Consider the following 19,724-nt stretch of genomic DNA (forward strand, 5'->3'; position numbering starts at 1 on the left):
GTCAAAATGTTTCATTTTCCAACATTTTAGAGGTCAACAATGCTGATAGATGTTGGCACAGATGATGAACTGAAGCCAATTTGTTTTTTTAACAAATGTCAACCAACACCAGTTAGCATGAATCATTATATTTCACTGCCCTTACATGTATGTTCAAGACATAAATTTGTCTCGTCATCTGTTTTGACCCCGTTAGAATCACAATTTCTGTTAAATGTCAAATGACTGTTTTAATCCTTTAAAGCCTGGCTGCCAATTATTGACAGCTATAAACCAGTGAACATGGCATCGACTTTGTATTTTACATAAGAAACAAAGGTCACTGCATGTGTCACTAAAAACGTCTCTTAACTGAAAGGTAGGAGGATCGATCCGCAGGTCCTGCAGTTACATGTCCCATGTGTCCTTGGGCAAGACACTCAACCCCAAGTTGCTCATGTCACGAATGCTGCCTTGCCAGCGTTTTGTGAATGCGTATTAATGGATTAGTTTCCTCTGATGGCCATTTCACACAGCAGCCTCTGTCATCAGGGTGTGAATCTGTGTGTGTGCCCTGTGGTGTAAATACGCTTTGAATAGCATGAAGACGAGAAAAGTGCTCTATAGCAGCAGATGTAAATTCACTCTGAACCTGTATTTGATCAGGCCTAAAAAAAACCTCAATTTCAGCCCTGCTCAGAACAGGCTGTTTCTGTGTCTGTAGCTTTAAATATGTAAATGAGCTGTGTCTGACCACGCCCCCTCTCTGGAAGGACTCAGGCTTTCTCGCTCCATGTCCTCTTGTTTACGGTGAGAAGTGCAGACTCAGAGGGCAGAACAAACACCTAGCTGTGGGAGTGTCACCCACCTGGGGGAGGGGCTACTGCCCTTTGTGATGTCATGAAGGGAAAATCTCCAAATGGCCTGTTTGAGCACACATTTTCTGAAAAGTGGAGCAGGCAGAAGACACGGAGGATGGTTTGTAGACGCACTAGAGACACATAAAAGAGAAGGATGATGAATATCTGTTAGAAAAAGTATTCCTGTAATCCTTTTATACATCTGTGTGAGCACTATTAAACCTTTCAAATCAAAGAATACTAGAATACAAAGACTGAAACAGGTGAGTATCATAAAAGTCATTCCTTTCATGCCACATTTCACCCTCGTCATAAATCTTTCATCGCCCACTTATGAGCACAACATGTCTTCCTTTGGCTCTCCTTATTATCAAATCTCCTGCAGGATATATGTCACTTTGTTCCCAGGCTGCCTTCGACTCCTGCACTGAGGCAGGAATTTGTTTTTAATACTGTTTCCATTGTCCGCTCTACTTGGCACCACGCCTCACTCTGCTCACAGAGCCCCTGAATACCTCTCCTCATTAGTATCTGTCCACCTTTCTAAAGAAGTAAGATTACAGGTTTTTGACTTGTTTACATAGATCATAACCATGTGACTTTATTAACAAAATACTTTATGAACACCAAACCCTGTTTCTGAGGTAATCTTTATCCAAAGTATGACTCTAATCCTGAACCCAAAACTGAACTCTTGTACAAGTGACAACAGGTTCAGATGTGACGAAGTGAAAAAGAAACTCAACAGGCTTTTATCAATTTGACTTTTTATTACTTTATTTGCACTTTATTATAGTCAAGTGTTTTATTGAATAGCAGTTTAGCTAATGGATTAATTGTTTTTAAATGATTGCTACCCCCCTTTTTTGTATTTTTTTTTTAACCATATTTACTCTTCTTTCTGAAAGCACCGTCTATGCTGTGTTTTTACACTTTCTCCCTCCTCCTTTCACAGCATGTGTTGTTATTCTGTATTGTTGTGTCCGGACGTGTCGATAAAGTTTCTTTTGAGTTGCCTGTTAAGTAACTTAAATCTAGAGGATTTGGCTGCTTTGAAAGATTGTGTAAATTTTGCATGGAATGTTAAGCTACGAGCAAAACTAGCAAAACTAGCAAGCGCTACCATTAGCCTGCTAACACAACAATGCAGCTCGAGACAAAGACAAGTTTGACCGCCACTTGGGATTAGCGTTTTGTGCATAATTAACATGCGTTCTAATTGATAACTCTTGATGTGTCGCTGGAGGATTCATTGTGGCGGAGGTGTCGCCAAACAGCAAACAGTTTTGTTTTGGTTTCATGCTGGTGCTCAAGTGCAACACCTATTGGATAAAAAAAATAGCATGACTGACGTGATTTCTGTTTATCGTCTATGTGAAACTTTCAGTCTGCTGTCTCTTCCAGGACTCTCTTGGAAAAGGGATCTTACACATCAACGAGTATATTTTCTTGGTAAAAGTTATCAATATTTCACAGATCGCTGATAATATGTAAAACATGTATTCAGGTCATTCAGAGGAAGTGTATCTGGATACACGAATAACCCCGGTTATGCACAGAGCCGCCTGGTCGCACTATTGAATGAATCCCCAGCCCTGATTGTTCTGTAATCTATGGATTAATATATATATATATATATATATATATATATATATATATATATATATATATATATATATATATATATATATACATTAACGCACACATTATACAAGAGCCTGCTCCTCAGTCTCTTTGTTGCTTCAGTTAATATTTAGCTGAATCTGAAGGATTTACTGGATTGATCCTTAGAAACACTCATTAGCAGCCGAGTCTTAAACTCATTCACGGCGTTAATCGTGGCGGCGTGTATTTAAATAACGTGGTTTGTTCTGCATTCCTGGAGCACACTGAACAGGTTTTTTATCACTATGTGTGTGTGTGTGTTATCTCAGGCGCACCCAGACGCCTCCTCACACACATCAGCTCACAGCACAAAAGTCCTGACTGAGCACGCTGACACCGAGCTGTTTGAACACTGCTTAACCACACGTCAGAAGAGATCAACAGAGGAGGAGAGCATGTAAGAACTAACAGCTGTGAGTCGGCACACCAGAAGCTGCTCCAATTAAATTGACTTAATCACCACATGTAAGATTTCAGTAACAACACACACACACCCATTCACAATATGTTTAATGTTCTGACAGACAACACTTTTTCTTCAATGACTTTTGAGCTGCCAAAAAGCGTCCACCACATGAGGTGGCACTTATTGTTTTGTTTTGATCACTCGTATTTAATCAGTTCTGTGGAAAAAGCTGCGTCGCCTCATTTATCACTTTCACCTTCACTTTCTTTTTCAAAGACTCACCACAAGCTTTCCAAATGTCTTTACTGAGTGGCTAATGTTCAAACTGATTCTCAGGTTTTTGTGCATGCTAAATATAAAAGACCACTAAGATCAGCAGAGTCTTAATCTAGCCTCTCTTCATGTGGTCAATCTGATAATGACAGGTGTCATTTCACAGCAGAGAAAATGGGGAAGATGCTCCAAACTAGAATAAACTGAAACATAAATTTTAAAGGTGACTTGCTGTCAGTGCAGAGTTGAAAAAAGGTCAATAAACTTTCAGGTTTTTTTTTTAGAAAGAGTACATAAAAAAGATTTCACTCAGATATATTTCACAACTGTCTCTCATTCCTGCCAACAGAAGATAAAAATAATTCTGATAAGATATTTTCTGTTTTGAATACATTTTGCAAGAATCTTTTCATGAAAAGTTGCCGCAATGACTCCAATAACAAGCAGAGACGGTCTGTTATCTTTCAGAGACATCACCTGTGCACTTTTAAAGCTTTAAATCGTGTCCAAAGAGAAAACAGGGAAATGTGTTTGAACGCGTTTGCAACTCTCAGAGAAACTGCAGCATTCAATTTGACATTTCAGCAGATTCCTCGACTCTACCTCTTCCCCTCGCTCCCTGATTTGCATTGTGTTAACATGCTGCCTTCGGTTTTGGGTGTGTCTCTCTTAAAGGTCATTTTTAAGAGTTGGTAAAACGTCAAGTCAAATCACAGAAACTTCAGCCCTCGTTTAAATAGAAGAGAAAAATGTCCTCTAAGCAGCTTATCTACATTTCTTCGTTTCATCACAGACAGACATGCAGCTGACATACTGTAAGTACAAAAACACCAAAAATGAGTCTGCAGCCTGGAGGCCTCATCCAGAGCGGCAAAGAGTTTGTTTTAAAAGCAATTACCGGTAGCTTCTGCACTGTAACATTGTGATGCATGTTTTTTTTCTTCTTTAATATCCTCAATGAAAAAGATTAGTTTGAAGAAGCCCTGTTTTCAATCAGTGGATAAAAAAGAAGGGATAAAAACTAATAATTTTGTATTTTACAATTAATGAGCTATATGATGGTCTCTCTGGTATGAGAAGGGTTTTGAATGCAGGATCTTAAACTGTTGTGGAGTACATTTTACCGTGTTGATGATTCACAGCAGGTGATTCTGTTGCTGACCCTGCGCTCGCTCGCTCGCTCGCTCGCTCGCTCGTTCGTTGTTGATATTTGTCGTCTGAGTGTCAGAGCTTTGTAAAGATCCTCAGGAGGAGGTGAACAGTGCAGCACAGCTCTCCTCTGCATGCCGGTGGGATTTTTCATCAGAGTGTTTCCCGTTAACATCAGCAACTTCAAAGAGTTCACAAAGTGCAGCGAGCAAGAGGTGAGGAGTGTGTGTGTGTGTGTGTGTGTGTGTGTCCAGGCCTGTGTACTGCCTGAATGTGTGAACCTCTGAATTCCAGAGAACACTTCTCTCCTTTTGTCTGTTTTCTCTTACTTCCTGTTTTTGTCCCTGCAGAATCCTTGTTTGTAACCACAGAGATCATCTTTGTGTGTTTGTTTCAGCAGACTCTTGTCACCATGATCTGGAGCCTTCACTCAACATCCACACAACAAAGAGGAGGTGTGATATTTAAAAGTATAGGAATTAAACAAGCTACTTCTTTAAGACTGTTCTTGCATGTACTGGCTAACACTACAAGCCATGCTAACATCTTCATTTAGGCACACTGTAGCTTTGAGCTAAAAGCTAATGACTGTGCTAAAATGCAGATCATGTTGGCGCCTACATGCCTATAATCTTCAGTTATTTGTCCATGAACACAGGTTAGCCTGCACCACTTTCATTTTTATAGAATTTGCCTTTAATGGATATGAATTCATTTTAAGATTATTTTGGGGTCTTTTGTCTTTATTTGATCGGATAGCTGTAGAGAGACAGGTTTTTCTTTAGGAGGAGAGCGTGGAGGATGACGTGCAGCAGAGGGCCGAGGTCAAAGCTTAAACCCACGACATGCTGCAAGGAGGACGCCAGTCTCTGCACATGAGGTGTGCAACTCAACCTGAGGCTCGTCTATATTTGACAGAACTAGTGGCGACAGGCAGCGACGGAGCTGAACACTGCAAAAAGTAGGGCGACGACTGACAGCCGACGACCTTCCAGGCGTGGAAGGGCCTTTAGAGTATCAGCAGATACAGAACAGCAAACTTTAATCCTTTTAAAGTGGAAAACAGAAAAAATGGTTAGCAGACTTTTCCTTCTTACTGGTTTGTTTGAGCGCTTCTGTTCATCTCGATAAGATGTATGTACGAGGACACAAAACCCCCCCAGCTCCCATCAATCAGCACAAACTTCAAACAGCGAAAAGAAGTCATGGCTGGTGGTTGTACGACTGTTCGTCTACAGAAGGAGCGCCATGTGTTCAGCGGCGATAACGCTTCAGATAAGAATATGAAGCTCTTTGTTGAAAGCATCAACACCCTGCTAACCTGCCTCCACTCACGCCCCTCAGGTGTGAGAGGATGGCTGTCATCTGTGACAGAAGTTGTTTAAACTTCACATTGTGAGGGGCAAGAACGCAAAGGCAGCATTTTCTGAGTGGGTTTGAAATTCCTGTAACAACCTTGAGAAATTCTCACTCCCTTTTTTGAAAAAAGCAACACAAACAAGGAAAAATTCACTCATACACGAGCGCAGATTTCAACCACACCTAACATATTGTCAGTTTCACTCATGTTAGGTGTAATATGTTTCATATCAAAACACAAAGCAGCGCTGAAGCTCTTGGATGTTTTAATCTTGATCTCTGTTTTCACCTTTTCTATCTGCCAATCTGATTTTGTTATTGCAAAGTAATGAAGATTGTTTACAGTTTTTTTTTTTGCTGTATGACTCAGAATTCATTTTAATAGACAGTAAGGACATGCCAGCAGAGGATTCAAACATCCTGTGCATCATATTGTCTGATTCATGAAATGAAAGCAGTTCTGAGGAAATTCACAGCCTTTCTCGGGTAGGGAGGGAACGGGTGGGTTTGTTATGAAACTTTTAAGCTTCTTAGAGGGAACTGTTTTCTATCTAAGCGAGGGCAGAAGTTTCTGGAATTCTCCAAATATTTGGCAGAAATCTTCACTGCTTTATCGCTTGAGCAATCCACGGTGAAGTCAGCCCATGAAGTACAGAAAGAACAGAATCAGGATACTTTGAAAAGACTGAAGTTTAAGGTTCTGTACCACGCTCAGCAATTACAGACTATCACCTCCATGTAAACCTGATACTTGTTTAAAAAGTCAGCATAGGGGCTAGAAGCAAGGCACGTTTATTTATGTCGCACATTTCAACAGCAAAGTGCTTCACACGAGACGTCAGGAGCAGCAGGGGTGTGATGCGGGGGTCTGGAGAGGTTGCACATGTTTTTTGGGTTTTTTTTAACACAATTTTCCTCTAACATTTCTGCATTCATAACTGTATCTCAATAGTGGCTCAGGAGAACGTATACAAATACACTTAGTTTAAATTTTAACACTGTTTCGCCGTGACCTCTCGCATTATCCCTCCCTGCTCTCTGATGGTGGGAGTGGGAGGCAGGCGGGTTCAGCGGAGGTGGGAGGTTTTCCTTTTTAAATGTAAAACTTTATTAGCTTATATCAAGATTACATTACATTATTTTACAGTTACAAGTGTAGTATAACAGTATTTTGATAATGCTGTCCATAACTGTAAACATCTAATGTGGAACATGTCCTGTTAGCACAGACTGAGTGAGTCTGCTCCCCCTGGTGGACAAAGTGCAATCCTTCAGCAGTGCCGATCAGAGAACAAATGATCTGAAATCACGAGACAAACTTCAAACTTTGACTTGTACTGAAGTGTCCTCCAGGTACCACGCTGCTTTTTCTTTGTCGTGGATAAAACACGTAGATGGTTTAGTTCTTTTTTTGTGGGACTGCAGTGTTATTTCTTATCCACTTACATTGATGAGGAATACACTTTGAAGCCTGCTTCATGTATTTCTGAGGAATGTTACATCGTTATCTCAGACAAAAAATTAAAAAAATAATTGAAAAAAAACTAAGTTATCCACATACTTTAATACCTTGACAGTTTCTAATGCAGTGTTTATTTCTCTATAGGCAGTGGACTGAGAAGCTTATTAGTGAGGTTTGTTTTGTATGATTCTGTAGTCATGTACTTTTAACTTAATATATCTGATAAAATGTATTCAATATAATTGCGTCCTTGATTTTGTCCCAAAAGTGTGGAGTACACAAGCTCAAGTGAATACACACTTTTTCAACTGGGCATAATATCTAAACTGTTAAAAAGAAACGGGTAAAATGAAAGTACTAAATATTTGTATTGGTTTTTTATGGGGTTTTTTCCCCCCAAATTTTCTCTTTTATTGGTATTATCTTCATAAGCATTGCTTTTGAGTATATATTGTTTATTTCTAAATGATTATGAATATGTAGTTTTTTTGTTGTATGACAGAGCGAATGTTATTGTAATAAAATTGTAGCACTGTAGTGACTTTTATTTTTAAGGTCATTGAATAAACACCATATGTACAGTAAGTTGTATCACAAAAAAATCAGCGAAGCAAAGAGAAATCTGTGGAAAAATAAGAATAAAAAACTTAAATGTTTCTGTAGAAACAAACACAATGAGAATACAAAGCGTTACAGAATGTTTTGCTAATTCATGAATCTTTAGCACTGGTTTTGAACTCATACAATGATGTCAGAACACTTAACAATGAAGATGATAATGATCAACTTGAGTTGACCTCCATATTTAACAACAGTGTGCAGAAATCTGAACGTGAATGTGGAACATCAGGGACCCTCTAAGAACTTTTCTAGACCCTCAATAATCGTTCTCATCATCCTGTCGTCGAGTCTCAGTGAGTCTGACTTCCTGGAGGGTCTCTCGGAGCAGAGTTGTCTAAAGGCTGAGGGACGTTCTGCAACCCTGACAACTGAACAAAGACGGGAAAGTTATGTTGTTTTTTTTGACCTCCTTATAGTTCACAACACAACGAAGAATTAAAAACATCCTGTACACATTATGGTCAGGGCTGTCACGTCTGAATTGTAGATTTAGTTTGTCCACAGGTTGAGTCGACCTATTTTTTTCTGTCAAGTCAATTACTATTAAAAATCCATATAGTGTGGCGCCGGTCGCCCAGTGGTTAGTGAGCACGCCCCATTTATGGAGGCTGTAATCACTCATGCAGGCGGCCTGGGTTTGAAGCCTAACCTTAGCAACTTTCCTGTTTACAAAGTTATAGTAGAGGTTTCCATTTCAGTAGCTTGAAGTATCAAAGGAGAGCGAACACTTACAGCAGGAGGTCCAGGCTCAGGTGGAGGCGGGTTATACGTAGCACCGGGCTGGAAATGGGGGAACATCAGGGGTCCACAGAGAGCGTCATTGTAAAGCCCCGGAGGAACAGTTGGCAACCACGGCATGTTGAGCATGAAGTTAGGACACAGTGCGTAGCTGCCGGAGTAATGACCAGGCACCCAAAACGGGAAGTGGAGAACAGGCAGAGCTGGATGAGGCTGGTCCAATCCACCAAGGTTAGGAGCGTCTGGAAGAAGAGGTCAGACTTTAGTTAGGAGCGTCTGGAAGGAGAGGTTAGACTTTAGTTAAGAGATTTCTTTTCCTTAATCAATGGTTTGCTTTATAAAAAAAAAAAAATCTCATTGGCGTCTCCTTGAATCTTAACTTGGGAAATGATTTATTCTAACCCACAACAGAAAAGCAACCAATCCTCACATCTCAGGTGAAAGCCCAGAGACTGAAACTATCAATGATAGTTTGATCAACTATCAAAGTTGACTAATTGTTTCAAACTTGGTTCAATACATTTTCATGGAAATATAAATTTTAATTCAATAATTCACACACAAAAGCGTTTTAGGAAATCTTTTTTTCTTTGAAGTAAATATATTTGCTATTCTTATGCTGATGGGTTTTTAAAAAATAATCTATTAAAAAATGGGTGTTTTTAAAAGTCAACGAAAAAATACCTTTTTAATCTGGTTTTACAATGTTTACAGTATTTTATTATCTTCCTCAGTAAAAACAAAAACCCAACATGTGTTCGGTCCACGAGCGTAGACAGTGATTCACGTGCACGCGCTTATCCTAAAGCCACCTGCGTTCTCTTTCGACACGCGCTAATGGCCGGTGATGACGTCACTGCAATCGAAACTTCAACCTTTAGTTTTTCTTTTTCTTTTTTTTCTTCTGCTCCGCTTGCAAAATAAACTTATTTTACGAATTAGTTTTAATTTTATGACAGATGAATTCACTGATAATTACTGCCCTAAGACAACATAGCTGCTTTAAGCTGAGATTTTAAAATGTGTTTAGTATCGATGGCTAAGTCGGACTTTTCCTTATCACTGCAGTGAGGTCTCCTGCAACATCAAAGCTCGTCTACAATAAGGATGACAATGAACTTACTGAAAGGCGTGCACGTTTCTCCCTCACTTGAAGACCCGTTCATGCTCTGCAAACCAGCCAGACTCGATCGTCCTCCTCCTGCAGGTCTGCTCCGGAGATCCAGAGGTGTCAAGGGGTTGCAGGTGTTGTTGGTGTCCCGCTCCGGGACCCCTCGGGGACACAGCCGTCTAAACGTGCCCGAGGGACGAGCGTCCCCACACGGCGCCGAGGCTGCAGGTTTCTGCTGCTCATTATTTCTGACTTTCTTCAGTCCTCGCTGGATTCTTGTCCTCTCTGCCACTAAGCCGCACTTCCAGCAGTCACATGTCAGAAAAGGACACAGCTTCGTGTGGCCTTTTTGCATTGTAATAACACCGTGGTGTCTGCACCGGCTGCATTTTGGCTGTCTTGACATCTTCTTTTAACATCTGTCCTATAGACAGACACCCCCCTGATTAAATACATTACTCCTGACCCCGAATGAACTGTGCATGCAATGTATCATTTGCAGGTGTGGGAAAGTCTGACATTACTGGCCCATTGCCAAACATTTACAAACGAAGGACCAATCAAGAGCTGGAGGGGCTGAAGTTTTGTTGCTGTGCTGCTTGGGTCAGATCATTTTCACATGGGAGAATTCAAGTGTGATGCAAACTCATTTAGATGCCCTCAGTAGAGTAAAATATATTTATTTAAAGACACATCGAGCTGTAACATCAACCAGATTTAATTAAATGTAATCCCTATGTTTTGTATATCAACCCATGATGCATGTGTAGGCACCAACCTCTGTATTGACATTGCATCAGATAACATCCATTGTTTAGATGGCCATGCAACAGTATAAAGTATAGCCTACAGTATTTTAAAAAAAACTAATCAGGTTGCAAAATTAAGCTCCATGCAGCTCTGATTCACCTCAAGATTAAGACCAATCCTGTGATACTCCTACCTGGAGAAAGTTACACATGCATTTATATCTACTTAAATCAATAACTGTAATTCACTTTATTTTGGTATCACTTAGTCATGTTAGACTTAAAAATTCAGCAGGCGGGGCCTTACATGGTCAAAAAGATGAGATTATATCACTCAATTTTTGCCTCCTTTAACTGGCTGACAAGCTGAGGATTGTTTTTTAAATTCTGTTGACTGTGTTTATGGCACTAAATCGACCTCTGAGAGATCTGAGGTCATCAGTGTGAAACCGGTCAGTGCCTCGATCAGAGTGGATTTAGAACAAGACGAGTCACAGACATGATTTGGGGAGCTATGAGACTTATTTCAACTTGTAGAAGAGGAAACTATGTGACAGTTAAGGACAGGCAACCATTGATATCATAAATCTATCATCAAGACTTATTTTTAACCGTTAGGAGTCATGTTTTGTCAATCAATCAATAAAGACACTTGAGTGGATCATTTCATTTCCATGTTTATTTACATAGCGTAAGGTGTTGCAATAAAATTCCATGTCACCATTTTATTATAAATACACCATTTCAACCAAGGCTTGACAACCCTCATTAAAATACATCCTTCAAACCTTTTCAAACACAAAAGTAAAAGAAATGCTTTAATGGATACAATATTTCATTTCCGCACCTTTTAAATGTTAGTAAATCATGCAAAGCAAGAATATAGAGTATGAAAATAAAGTGATATAGATTGCAAGTGTTGCTTTACAAAGTAGAATTGTAAATTAAAACAAGTATATGTCGTGAAAAATACAAATACTGGGTCTGGTGGCAAAGCTTAAAGATCTCTCTCAAAGAAATGTTAATTCATGGCTTTTAGCATTAATGCTTCATATAGGTATCAATGTACAGTACATACATTATCTGTGAAGGGACAATCTAACATCAGTCTTAACTATTAAACATTCAGAACAATCATTTTAGCCCTGTGTGACTACCACACTGTTGACACTGAAATGCTTTTACAGTTATTCTTTTAAAGTTAGAGTGTGACTTACAGTCGCTGGACCGTACAAAGGCTTACCTGATCACACACTACTCAAACTATTATGGTTAGCATTGCTCATGCATCAGTGTGGTCACAGTGTAACCACTGCACCATCTTATAGTACTCAACGCGCCACTGAAGGGTTCAAGAGTAGTTTGCGAGGCACTTACAAAGCACGGTTTAGGCCTTTAAATGAGTTCAAGATTAGATACAAGTTTAAAAATGATTCACTGTTAAAGGAATCTGATGAAACATAGTAATGTATGAGCAAATGTGTTACTGAACTGTTGCATAAAATCCTTGATTACAGTGGAGTTCATTGTCCATATTGATGCCACAGGCCGTTGGAAGACATCGGAGGTGCGCACAGGAGAAGACTTGGCCTGCAGATCTGAAACAGACAAATTCAACATTGATCAACATGACAGGGATGATGTAAGACGACTCATTTACTCGTCTTTCGAACGGAAACTAATTGATTAGTTGGAAGGTAAAAAAAACACTTATTCAAAATCATTAATTTAATCATGTTGGCAGACAATTTATTTTTAAAATGTCTCCCCGTAAACCATGTAATATGGCTGGTGAGTGTGGCTAACGTTAGTAATGCTAACATCGATAGCACAGGTTATGGTTACACATTGCTTAACCTATTTACATCCTTATCTCCACTTTCTCAATCCAAATAGTGCCAGACCGCTCTGCTCCTATGAGATGCTATTCATTCAGTGTGCTTGTTTACATCTGGGTAATTAGAGCGGGGAGAGTTGGCCATTTACAGGAGCTACAGCCCCAACTAGTGGTGGGTGAGAGCTTTGCGGTTTGAGCATGAAATTTGACCGGCAACAAGGGGCCAATGTTGAAGAATATTATAAATGTATTTAACCCAGTAGTAATTCTTGTTCCGACAAGCAAAGGGTGATGACATTCAACTAAGCGCACATTCATGGTCATTAGAATTTAACGGTCTGCATATTCAGAATGGCGTGCACACACACAGAAATTGGATTAAACTGTGAGATGATTGAATGGAAATCTATTCTTACATACCTTTTGAGTAGTGAAGAAAAGCAGGGACTTGTATATGTTGGTCTTGAGGTTTGATGTGTTAAGGTTTTAATGGTCATAACAGGCTGGATTATCCTTCCTGGTGAATCTTGCTCTTTGATCTCCATTTCATGAAGGTTTTGTTGCTGTAGGTGCTCCATGTTGAATGAACATTGGGGGTGGAGTAGACATTGGCAGTGTAGCCCAGGAGAGAAAAGATCTTGAAGCTTGGCATTATTAAAGCTGACACTTTTTAGTGTATATTCATATTCGGAGGACTCCTTATTCTGCTCTGCAGAGTTGCATGTATCTCTTTTCAGCTATCTTTTTGTTTAACTTTTCAGAAATATACACATGTACAAAGATTTCTGTTTGTACAACAACAATTTGGTTCTGTTTGACAATCAGGTTATTGGTAATGAATGGTTTTGGTTATTGTGTAATACACAATATTTTAAATACAAATCTTGTTTGTTGAATGGTAAATGCTTATGATATACTTTTAAAACAAACAAAGAGGAAGAACATCTTTTGCAATAGACACTGGAAGTAATAAACAGCTATTGCATAAGCTTGATACAGTACGGTAACCAGGAGGAAGCATAAACAACTAAAAGAAAAGTGAAATATACTATAAACAAACTTATTCAACTTGTAAAAAATTAAATATTAAAAGACTTGTAACCACATGCAGAGCAGAATAAAGGTAGCCCTCATTCCACTGAGAATTAGGCATCTGGTGAACACTGTGGTTTCGTAGTGTATCCTTCCTTTTAGACTCATCAGTAGCGGCGGCTGTAGCTCGGTGAACCGTAGGAAGTGGAAGAAAAGGTTGTTGTGAAACTGGATCCTGTGGCATCAAAGCTTCCTCTCCTGGAGCCTGACCTTGAACCAGTTCTTGAGCCAGACCGTGACCCGGTAGCTGAGCCGGACCCACTCATGCTGTAGGGACTGTAGAGGCCTTTGCTGGATTGAGATGATGCTTCAAGTAGTCGCAGACCAGTCCCCTCCTCTGTCATGCTTCTTTCCATTGCATCCTTGTAAGAGATTTTCAGCTTGGTTTTAGGGCATGTGAGGTATTTTGAGTATGCGCTAACATCCCGTAACTTCTGTGCAGTGCGTGCATCTAAGGTGCCCTTCTTTACAGCCTCATCTATGGACACTCTGCTGGTGGCATCAGGTTCGATCAATCCACCAGTGAGATACTGGACCTCAAGGAATCTCTGCCCAGCCTCATAGTACAGCCAGCCTTTCTTTAGAGCTTGGGCAGCTGACATTTTAGTCTTGGTTCTCGGATCCTCAAAACCATTGCATGCTTTCTGAGCGAGGCTGATGCGGTCCACCATGATTTTATCTACGAGACCTTTGTTCATTGCATCTGCAACAGAGAATTTCTCTCCAGTATTTGGGTCGATGATACCTCCAGTGCAGGCCTGAGCCTCAAGCAGCCTTTGGCCTGTAATATTGTCCACAAGGTTTCTGTGTATAGCCTCTGTGACCGATACCTTTTCCAGTGTTTCTGTGTCTAAGATGCCAGCCACAGGACCGGTTTCCTCTGTTGGGTCATTCCATGTGGTTGCTGGTGTTTTTATGGAAGGTGCTGGGCTCATATTGTAAGAGGAAGAAGAGCCAAAAGACGATGAACGTGATCTGACACCGCTCATGTTTCCTGACAACATGTCTGCAAACTCTGTGATGGCTAGGGTGCCTGCACGGTACTGATCAAGAGCTGACTTGTCAATCAGGCCTCTTGAGATGGCGTCATCAATGTCGTACTGCCGACCAGACCTTCTGTCAGTGATCATGGATTTCACAACTCCATCAGATGAGGTGATGGTGATTTCTTCCCATTCACACTCCTGCTCTGAAAGCTCAATGTAAGTCTGGTGGTCTATAAGCCCTTTCTGGTACGCCTCATAGACGGACATTTCTTTGCCGGTCTCTGGATCAACAATGACAACCCTACGTTTGCGAACAGAAGATTTGGACGAAGTCTTCCTCTCTCGCTTCTTGTCTTTCAGTAGCAAAAGAGCAAGACCTGTTTCTGGATCTATCATACATCTCTCCATCAGCTGCAGGTAGGTGAGATTTTCCTCTGTGTTAGGGTCAAAGAAGCCCTTAGTGTCATCTGATGGGTCGGTGAGGATTTCATTCATTTCCTCATCGAAGAGGCCACGTTCATATGCTGTTTCAACAGGCAGGCGATGGCTCTCCTGTGGATCAATGATTCCACCAGTAGCGATCTGAGACTCTAGCAGGCGAATGCCATGGTCTTTAAGAATAAGACCCTTCTTCATCGCCTGGAATAGTGAGATGACCTTGCCAGAGTAAGGGTCCTTGTAGCCTGTGACAGCTCTTTCAGCTGAGAGGAGTTTATCCTTAAACTCTGGGCCAACAACCGCCATCTTGACAGCCTCAGCAACATTTAGCTTCAGGTTTTTAATAGGATCAATCACATATCCCGTGGCAGCTTGGGCTTCAAGAAGCTCAAAGGCAGTCCCGGGCCTAATCATGTTCTTCTTCATTGCTTGGTAAATTGACAGCCGGTCTTTGCTTGATTCTACGTACACACCAGCAATACAGCTGGTACCCTCAAGGAATTTCTTCAGGTCTCTGCTGACCTCCTCTACTGTGATGGTACCCTCTGTGAGCTCATTGAATGTCTTTTGGTCTATAATCTGTGATCGAAGCAGCTCTTCGGCAGTGATGTGCTTTCTAAGACCCTTGAAGAGAAGTCTTCTGTCTGACAGTGAAAGCAGACGCAACCCACTCTCTTTATCAACTCTGCATCTTTTAAGCAGCTGAGCATAGGACTGTTTGTCTTCTGTTGTAGGATCAGTGTAACCTCGCACATCCGCAGTAGGTTCAGATATTCTGTCAAGAGTCTCTTTGTTGATGTATCCACGCTGCAAAGCAACATCCGTGGGGAGGCGGAAGTAGTATTCAGGATCCATCAGTCCACCAGTGGCATTCTGGGCTTCCAAAAGCCCCAAGGCATAATCCTCAGGAATGAGGTCTTTTTTCATTGCCTGGAAGAGAGAAATCACTTTCCCACTGTACGGATCTTTGTAACCTGTAACTGCTCTTTCAGCAGAGAGCAGTTTGTCATGAAGTTCTGGGCCGACAAGCCCCTTGCGTACAGCTTCATCAACCGTCAGAAGTTCATCTTTCACTGGGTCAATCATGAATCCTGTTGCTGCTTGGGCCTCAAGGAGATTCAGAGCAACCTCTGGCTTGATTTTTCCACTCTTCATAGCCTGGTAAATGCTGATCTTTGGGGGGCTGTCTGACATAATTCCAGCAATGCAACCAGTACCAAAGAGGTACTGTTTCACTGATGGCCTTTCCATGACCTCACGAATAGTTATCTTTTCTTGTTTCAAGAGATTGTAGGTGTTCAAGTCAATAATCCGAGCACTGTACAGCTCATCAATAGTAACTCTTCTTCTGATTACATCACAGGACATGCCTTGCTCTGATTTAAGGGTCTCCCTTTGTTCAATGATCTCAATAATGATGATTAGCATTCTGTCCTTTGAGATTTGCCCTAAGCGATACTGCTCCATGAGGCGGCGTCTCTCCTCTTCTGGAAGCATATTTGAATTCATTACTTCCCAAATGGTCATACTCTTTCCTGCAAAATTCTTGTGAGGGATCTCAATTTGAGTGTTGGCTAGATCTGTTTGGGCCTGTTCCTCTGTATACTGATAGGCTTTCTCAACAGGAGCAGGGGCTTCGACTTTTGTCAAAGGCAGGTAGCACAGGCCGGAGATGGGATCTTGGACACATTTCTCCACTAACTGCTTGTAAGTGACATTTTCATTGGTGTTGGGATTGGTAAAACCTTTAACATCACCTGAAGGTTCATTGAAGGATTTGGACATTTGTTTACTCAAATAGCCTCGCTGAATGGCCACATCATTGGGAACACGATGACTGCTGACCGGATCAATTATCCCTCCTGTGGCATACTGAGCCTCCAGGATGGGGATGGCATGCTCTCTGAGAACAAGCTCTTTCTTCATGGCTTGGAACAGAGAAATTCTATTGCCAGTATAAGGATCTCTGTATCCAGTCACTGCTTTTTCGGCTGAGAGAAGTTTTTCATGGAGCTCTGGACCAACAACTCCTTCCTTTACAGCATCATCCACAGAGTATTTCTGATTTTTGACTGGATCAGTTATGAAACCAGTTCCAGCTTGGGCTTCTAGCAGGGCAAGCCCAGTGTTTTGTTGCACAATGTTCTTTTTCATTGCTTGATATATGCTTAGCTTCTCTTTTGAATCTCCCATTGTAATACCATCAATGTGGACTGTTCCCTGCAAGTACTGCTTGACTTTGTCGGTTTCACTAACCTCTTTAGGAGTCTTTTTACCCTGTTCCAGTTGATCGAATGTCGCCTTATCAATGATGTTGGAATCAAGCAAAGAGCGGGCAGTGACTGGAGCTCTAATGCCTTCAAAACAGGCCTCTTCCTTTGCTTTGTCCTCTTGATCCTCAACCATTGTAATCACAATCTTAATCAACTTCTCAATCGTCACCTGTCCCATTCTATACCGGCGAATAAGCTCTATTCTCTGCTCCTCTGTGATGTATTCAGAGTGTATGATTTCCCAAATTGTGACTTTTCTTCCTTTGAACGGGCCATACTCAAGCTCCATAGTTGTGTCGTTCAAAGCCTCTTTTGTTTTAGCCTCTGTAATTTCTTTCTCTTTTTTTGGCTTTGCAGCCTTCTTTGAAAGAGATAGCAATGGGAGTCCGGTTTCTTTGTCAGTGACACATTTTTTCATGAGCTCGGCATAAGTTGAATCTTCTTGTGAGTTAGGATCATAAAAGACCTTTGTTTCATCCGTGTTCATGTTTAGGGTCTTGCTCATTTCCTCATCAAAATATCCACGCTTACAGGCAACATCGTGTGGGATACGATAGCTTTTTACAGGGTCAATGATTCCACCTGTTGAGAGCTGTGCCTCAAGCAGACGAATGCCATGGTCTTTCTTGATAAGGCCTTTGTTCAAGGCCTCAAACAGGGACACGTTTTTCCCAGTATACGGATCTTTGTAGCCGCTAACAGCTCTCTCCGCTGACAGGAGTCGTTCGTGCAGTTCTGGACCCACAAGACCCGACTTTACAGCTTCATCAACAGGGACTCTCTCATTTTTGACCGGATCGATTACAAACCCAGTTGCTGCTTGAGCTTCAAGAAGATTTATCACAGTTTCTGGAGAGAGTAAGTCTTTCTTCATAGCTTGATAGAATGGCATTTTCTCCTTGGTTGGTTCATTCAACAGTCCAGCAATGCTGGGTGTTCCATGCAGTGCCTTCTTCACAGGCTCCATCTCAGAGATCTCTTTAGCTGTTATCTTGCCATTACTCAACTTATTGAACAAGTCCTTGTTGATAATCTTGGATTCCAACAATTCACTTGCAGAGACAGGAGCCCTCAAACCATTGAACACATTTCCATCACTCTTGTCCTTGTCTTCAACAACAGTGATGACGATTTTAATAATCTTCTCGACTGTGATTTTGCCTGTCTTGTACTGGCGAATCAGTTCTCTTCTTTGCTCGTCAGTGAAGTATTCAGAGTTGATGACTTCCCAAATGGTGACAGTTTTGCCCTTGAACCTTCCAAAAGGCATACTGACGTTTGACTTACTTAGCATCTCTTTAGTCTCCTGGTCTGTGTATGTTCTTCCACTTTCAGCAGCGTTCTCTGACACTGGTAAAATGAACATTCCTGTCTCTGCATCTTTGCTGCATTTCTCCAGCAGCTGTTTGTAAGTGAGTTGCTCCTGAGTGCTGGGGTCAATGAATAACTTGCAGTCGTCACTGGGATCACTTAGCTTCTTGTTCATGTCTGCATCAAACAGACCCTGTTTATAGGCAGTCTGAAGTGGCACTCTGTGACTATTCACAGGATCGATGATACCACCAGTTGCAAGCTGTACATCTAGGTATTTTGTGGCCTGTTCCTTTTCAATAAGTCCCTTCTTCATGGCCTCAAAGAGAGAGATTTTAGCTCCGGTATAGGGATCTTTGAAGCCTGTTGCGGCTCGCTCTGCAGAGAGCATTTTATTGTGAAGCTCAGGGCCGATTAGCTCCTCTTTAACAGCATCATCTACAGAGAGGAGCTTGTTCTTCACTGGATCTACAATGTAACCGGAAGCAGCTTGAGCCTCCAGCAGCATTGAGGCAGTGTCAGGTGTGATCGTTTTCTCTTTCATGGCCTGATAGACACTCTGTTTCTCTTTGGATGGAGTCAAGACGCCTCCAATAGTGTTTTGACCCTGAAGACATGACTTAACTTTATCAGTCTTTCCAAGTTCTTGAACAGAGGTTTTTCCCTTTTTCAATTTGTCAAACTCCTTTTTGGTCAGGATACCAACATCAAGAAGCCTTTCAGCTGGGACTTTCTCTCTTATACCATCGAACGCTAAAGGTGATTCTCCATCTTTCTTCGCTCCGTCCACGTCGACAGATCCATTGAACACTTTCTTGGTTGTTCCCACCATTGTCATGGTAACTAACTGCTCCTCAGGAACCTCATCAGTTTGGACTTCAATTTCCTTTGTTTTGGAAGTAGCCTGTTTAGAAGTGACCTCAAGACTCTGAAGTTTCTCTCGGAGCTTTTTATTTTCCTCTCCCAGAAGTTTTTCCTGTTCAAGCCGTTTCTTTTCAAGCACTTCCATTTCTTTCTGCTTGTTGGTCATCTCCGCCTCAGCACCCTTTTGTTTCTTGACAGCTTCATCCATGATGGCCTGCAGCTTCTTCTTCTCCTCCTCCATTAGCTTCCGCTGACGTTCTTGTTCGTCCTTCAGAGCTTTGGCTTTATTCACTTCATCCTCAAACTGTTTCTGAAGCTTCTTTTTCTCATCTTCTACGGCCTTTTCTCTCTTCAACAACACATCCTTTTCTGTGAGGAAGGACTGCTGAAGAATGGCCTTCTGTTGCTCGATTTGTTCTTGCTGGGCGTTTGCCATCTATTTGGAAAAAAAATAAGATCAATAAGATACAAGTCAAAGGACAGTAGATCTAAATTACAATTCAACTATTTTGAAAGTATGCTTTACAGCAGAGAGAGATAAGATGAATTGA

General features: G+C 41.2%; 1 protein-coding gene across 1 annotated transcript in view; it reads right to left on the bottom strand.

Annotated features, from left to right (window-relative positions):
- Positions 1-7,677: 7,677 nt before the first annotated feature.
- The window catches only part of pleca (plectin a), a gene marked incomplete at its 5' end in the record, with an annotated part of 94,904 nt that continues 82,857 nt past the window's right edge, over positions 7,678-19,724 (bottom strand). Inside the window, 4 exons of the mRNA XM_079367767.1 lie at positions 7,678-8,142; positions 8,507-8,754; positions 9,636-11,970; positions 12,630-19,609. Of these exons, the coding sequence (XP_079223893.1) occupies positions 13,409-19,609 (6,201 nt within the window). The 3' untranslated portion in view covers positions 7,678-8,142; positions 8,507-8,754; positions 9,636-11,970; positions 12,630-13,408. The remainder of the gene's footprint in view (positions 8,143-8,506; positions 8,755-9,635; positions 11,971-12,629; positions 19,610-19,724) is intronic.

Source organism: Symphodus melops, assembly GCF_947650265.1.
Source record: "Symphodus melops genome assembly, chromosome: 18".
NCBI classification, from domain to species: Eukaryota; Metazoa; Chordata; class Actinopteri; order Labriformes; family Labridae; genus Symphodus; species Symphodus melops.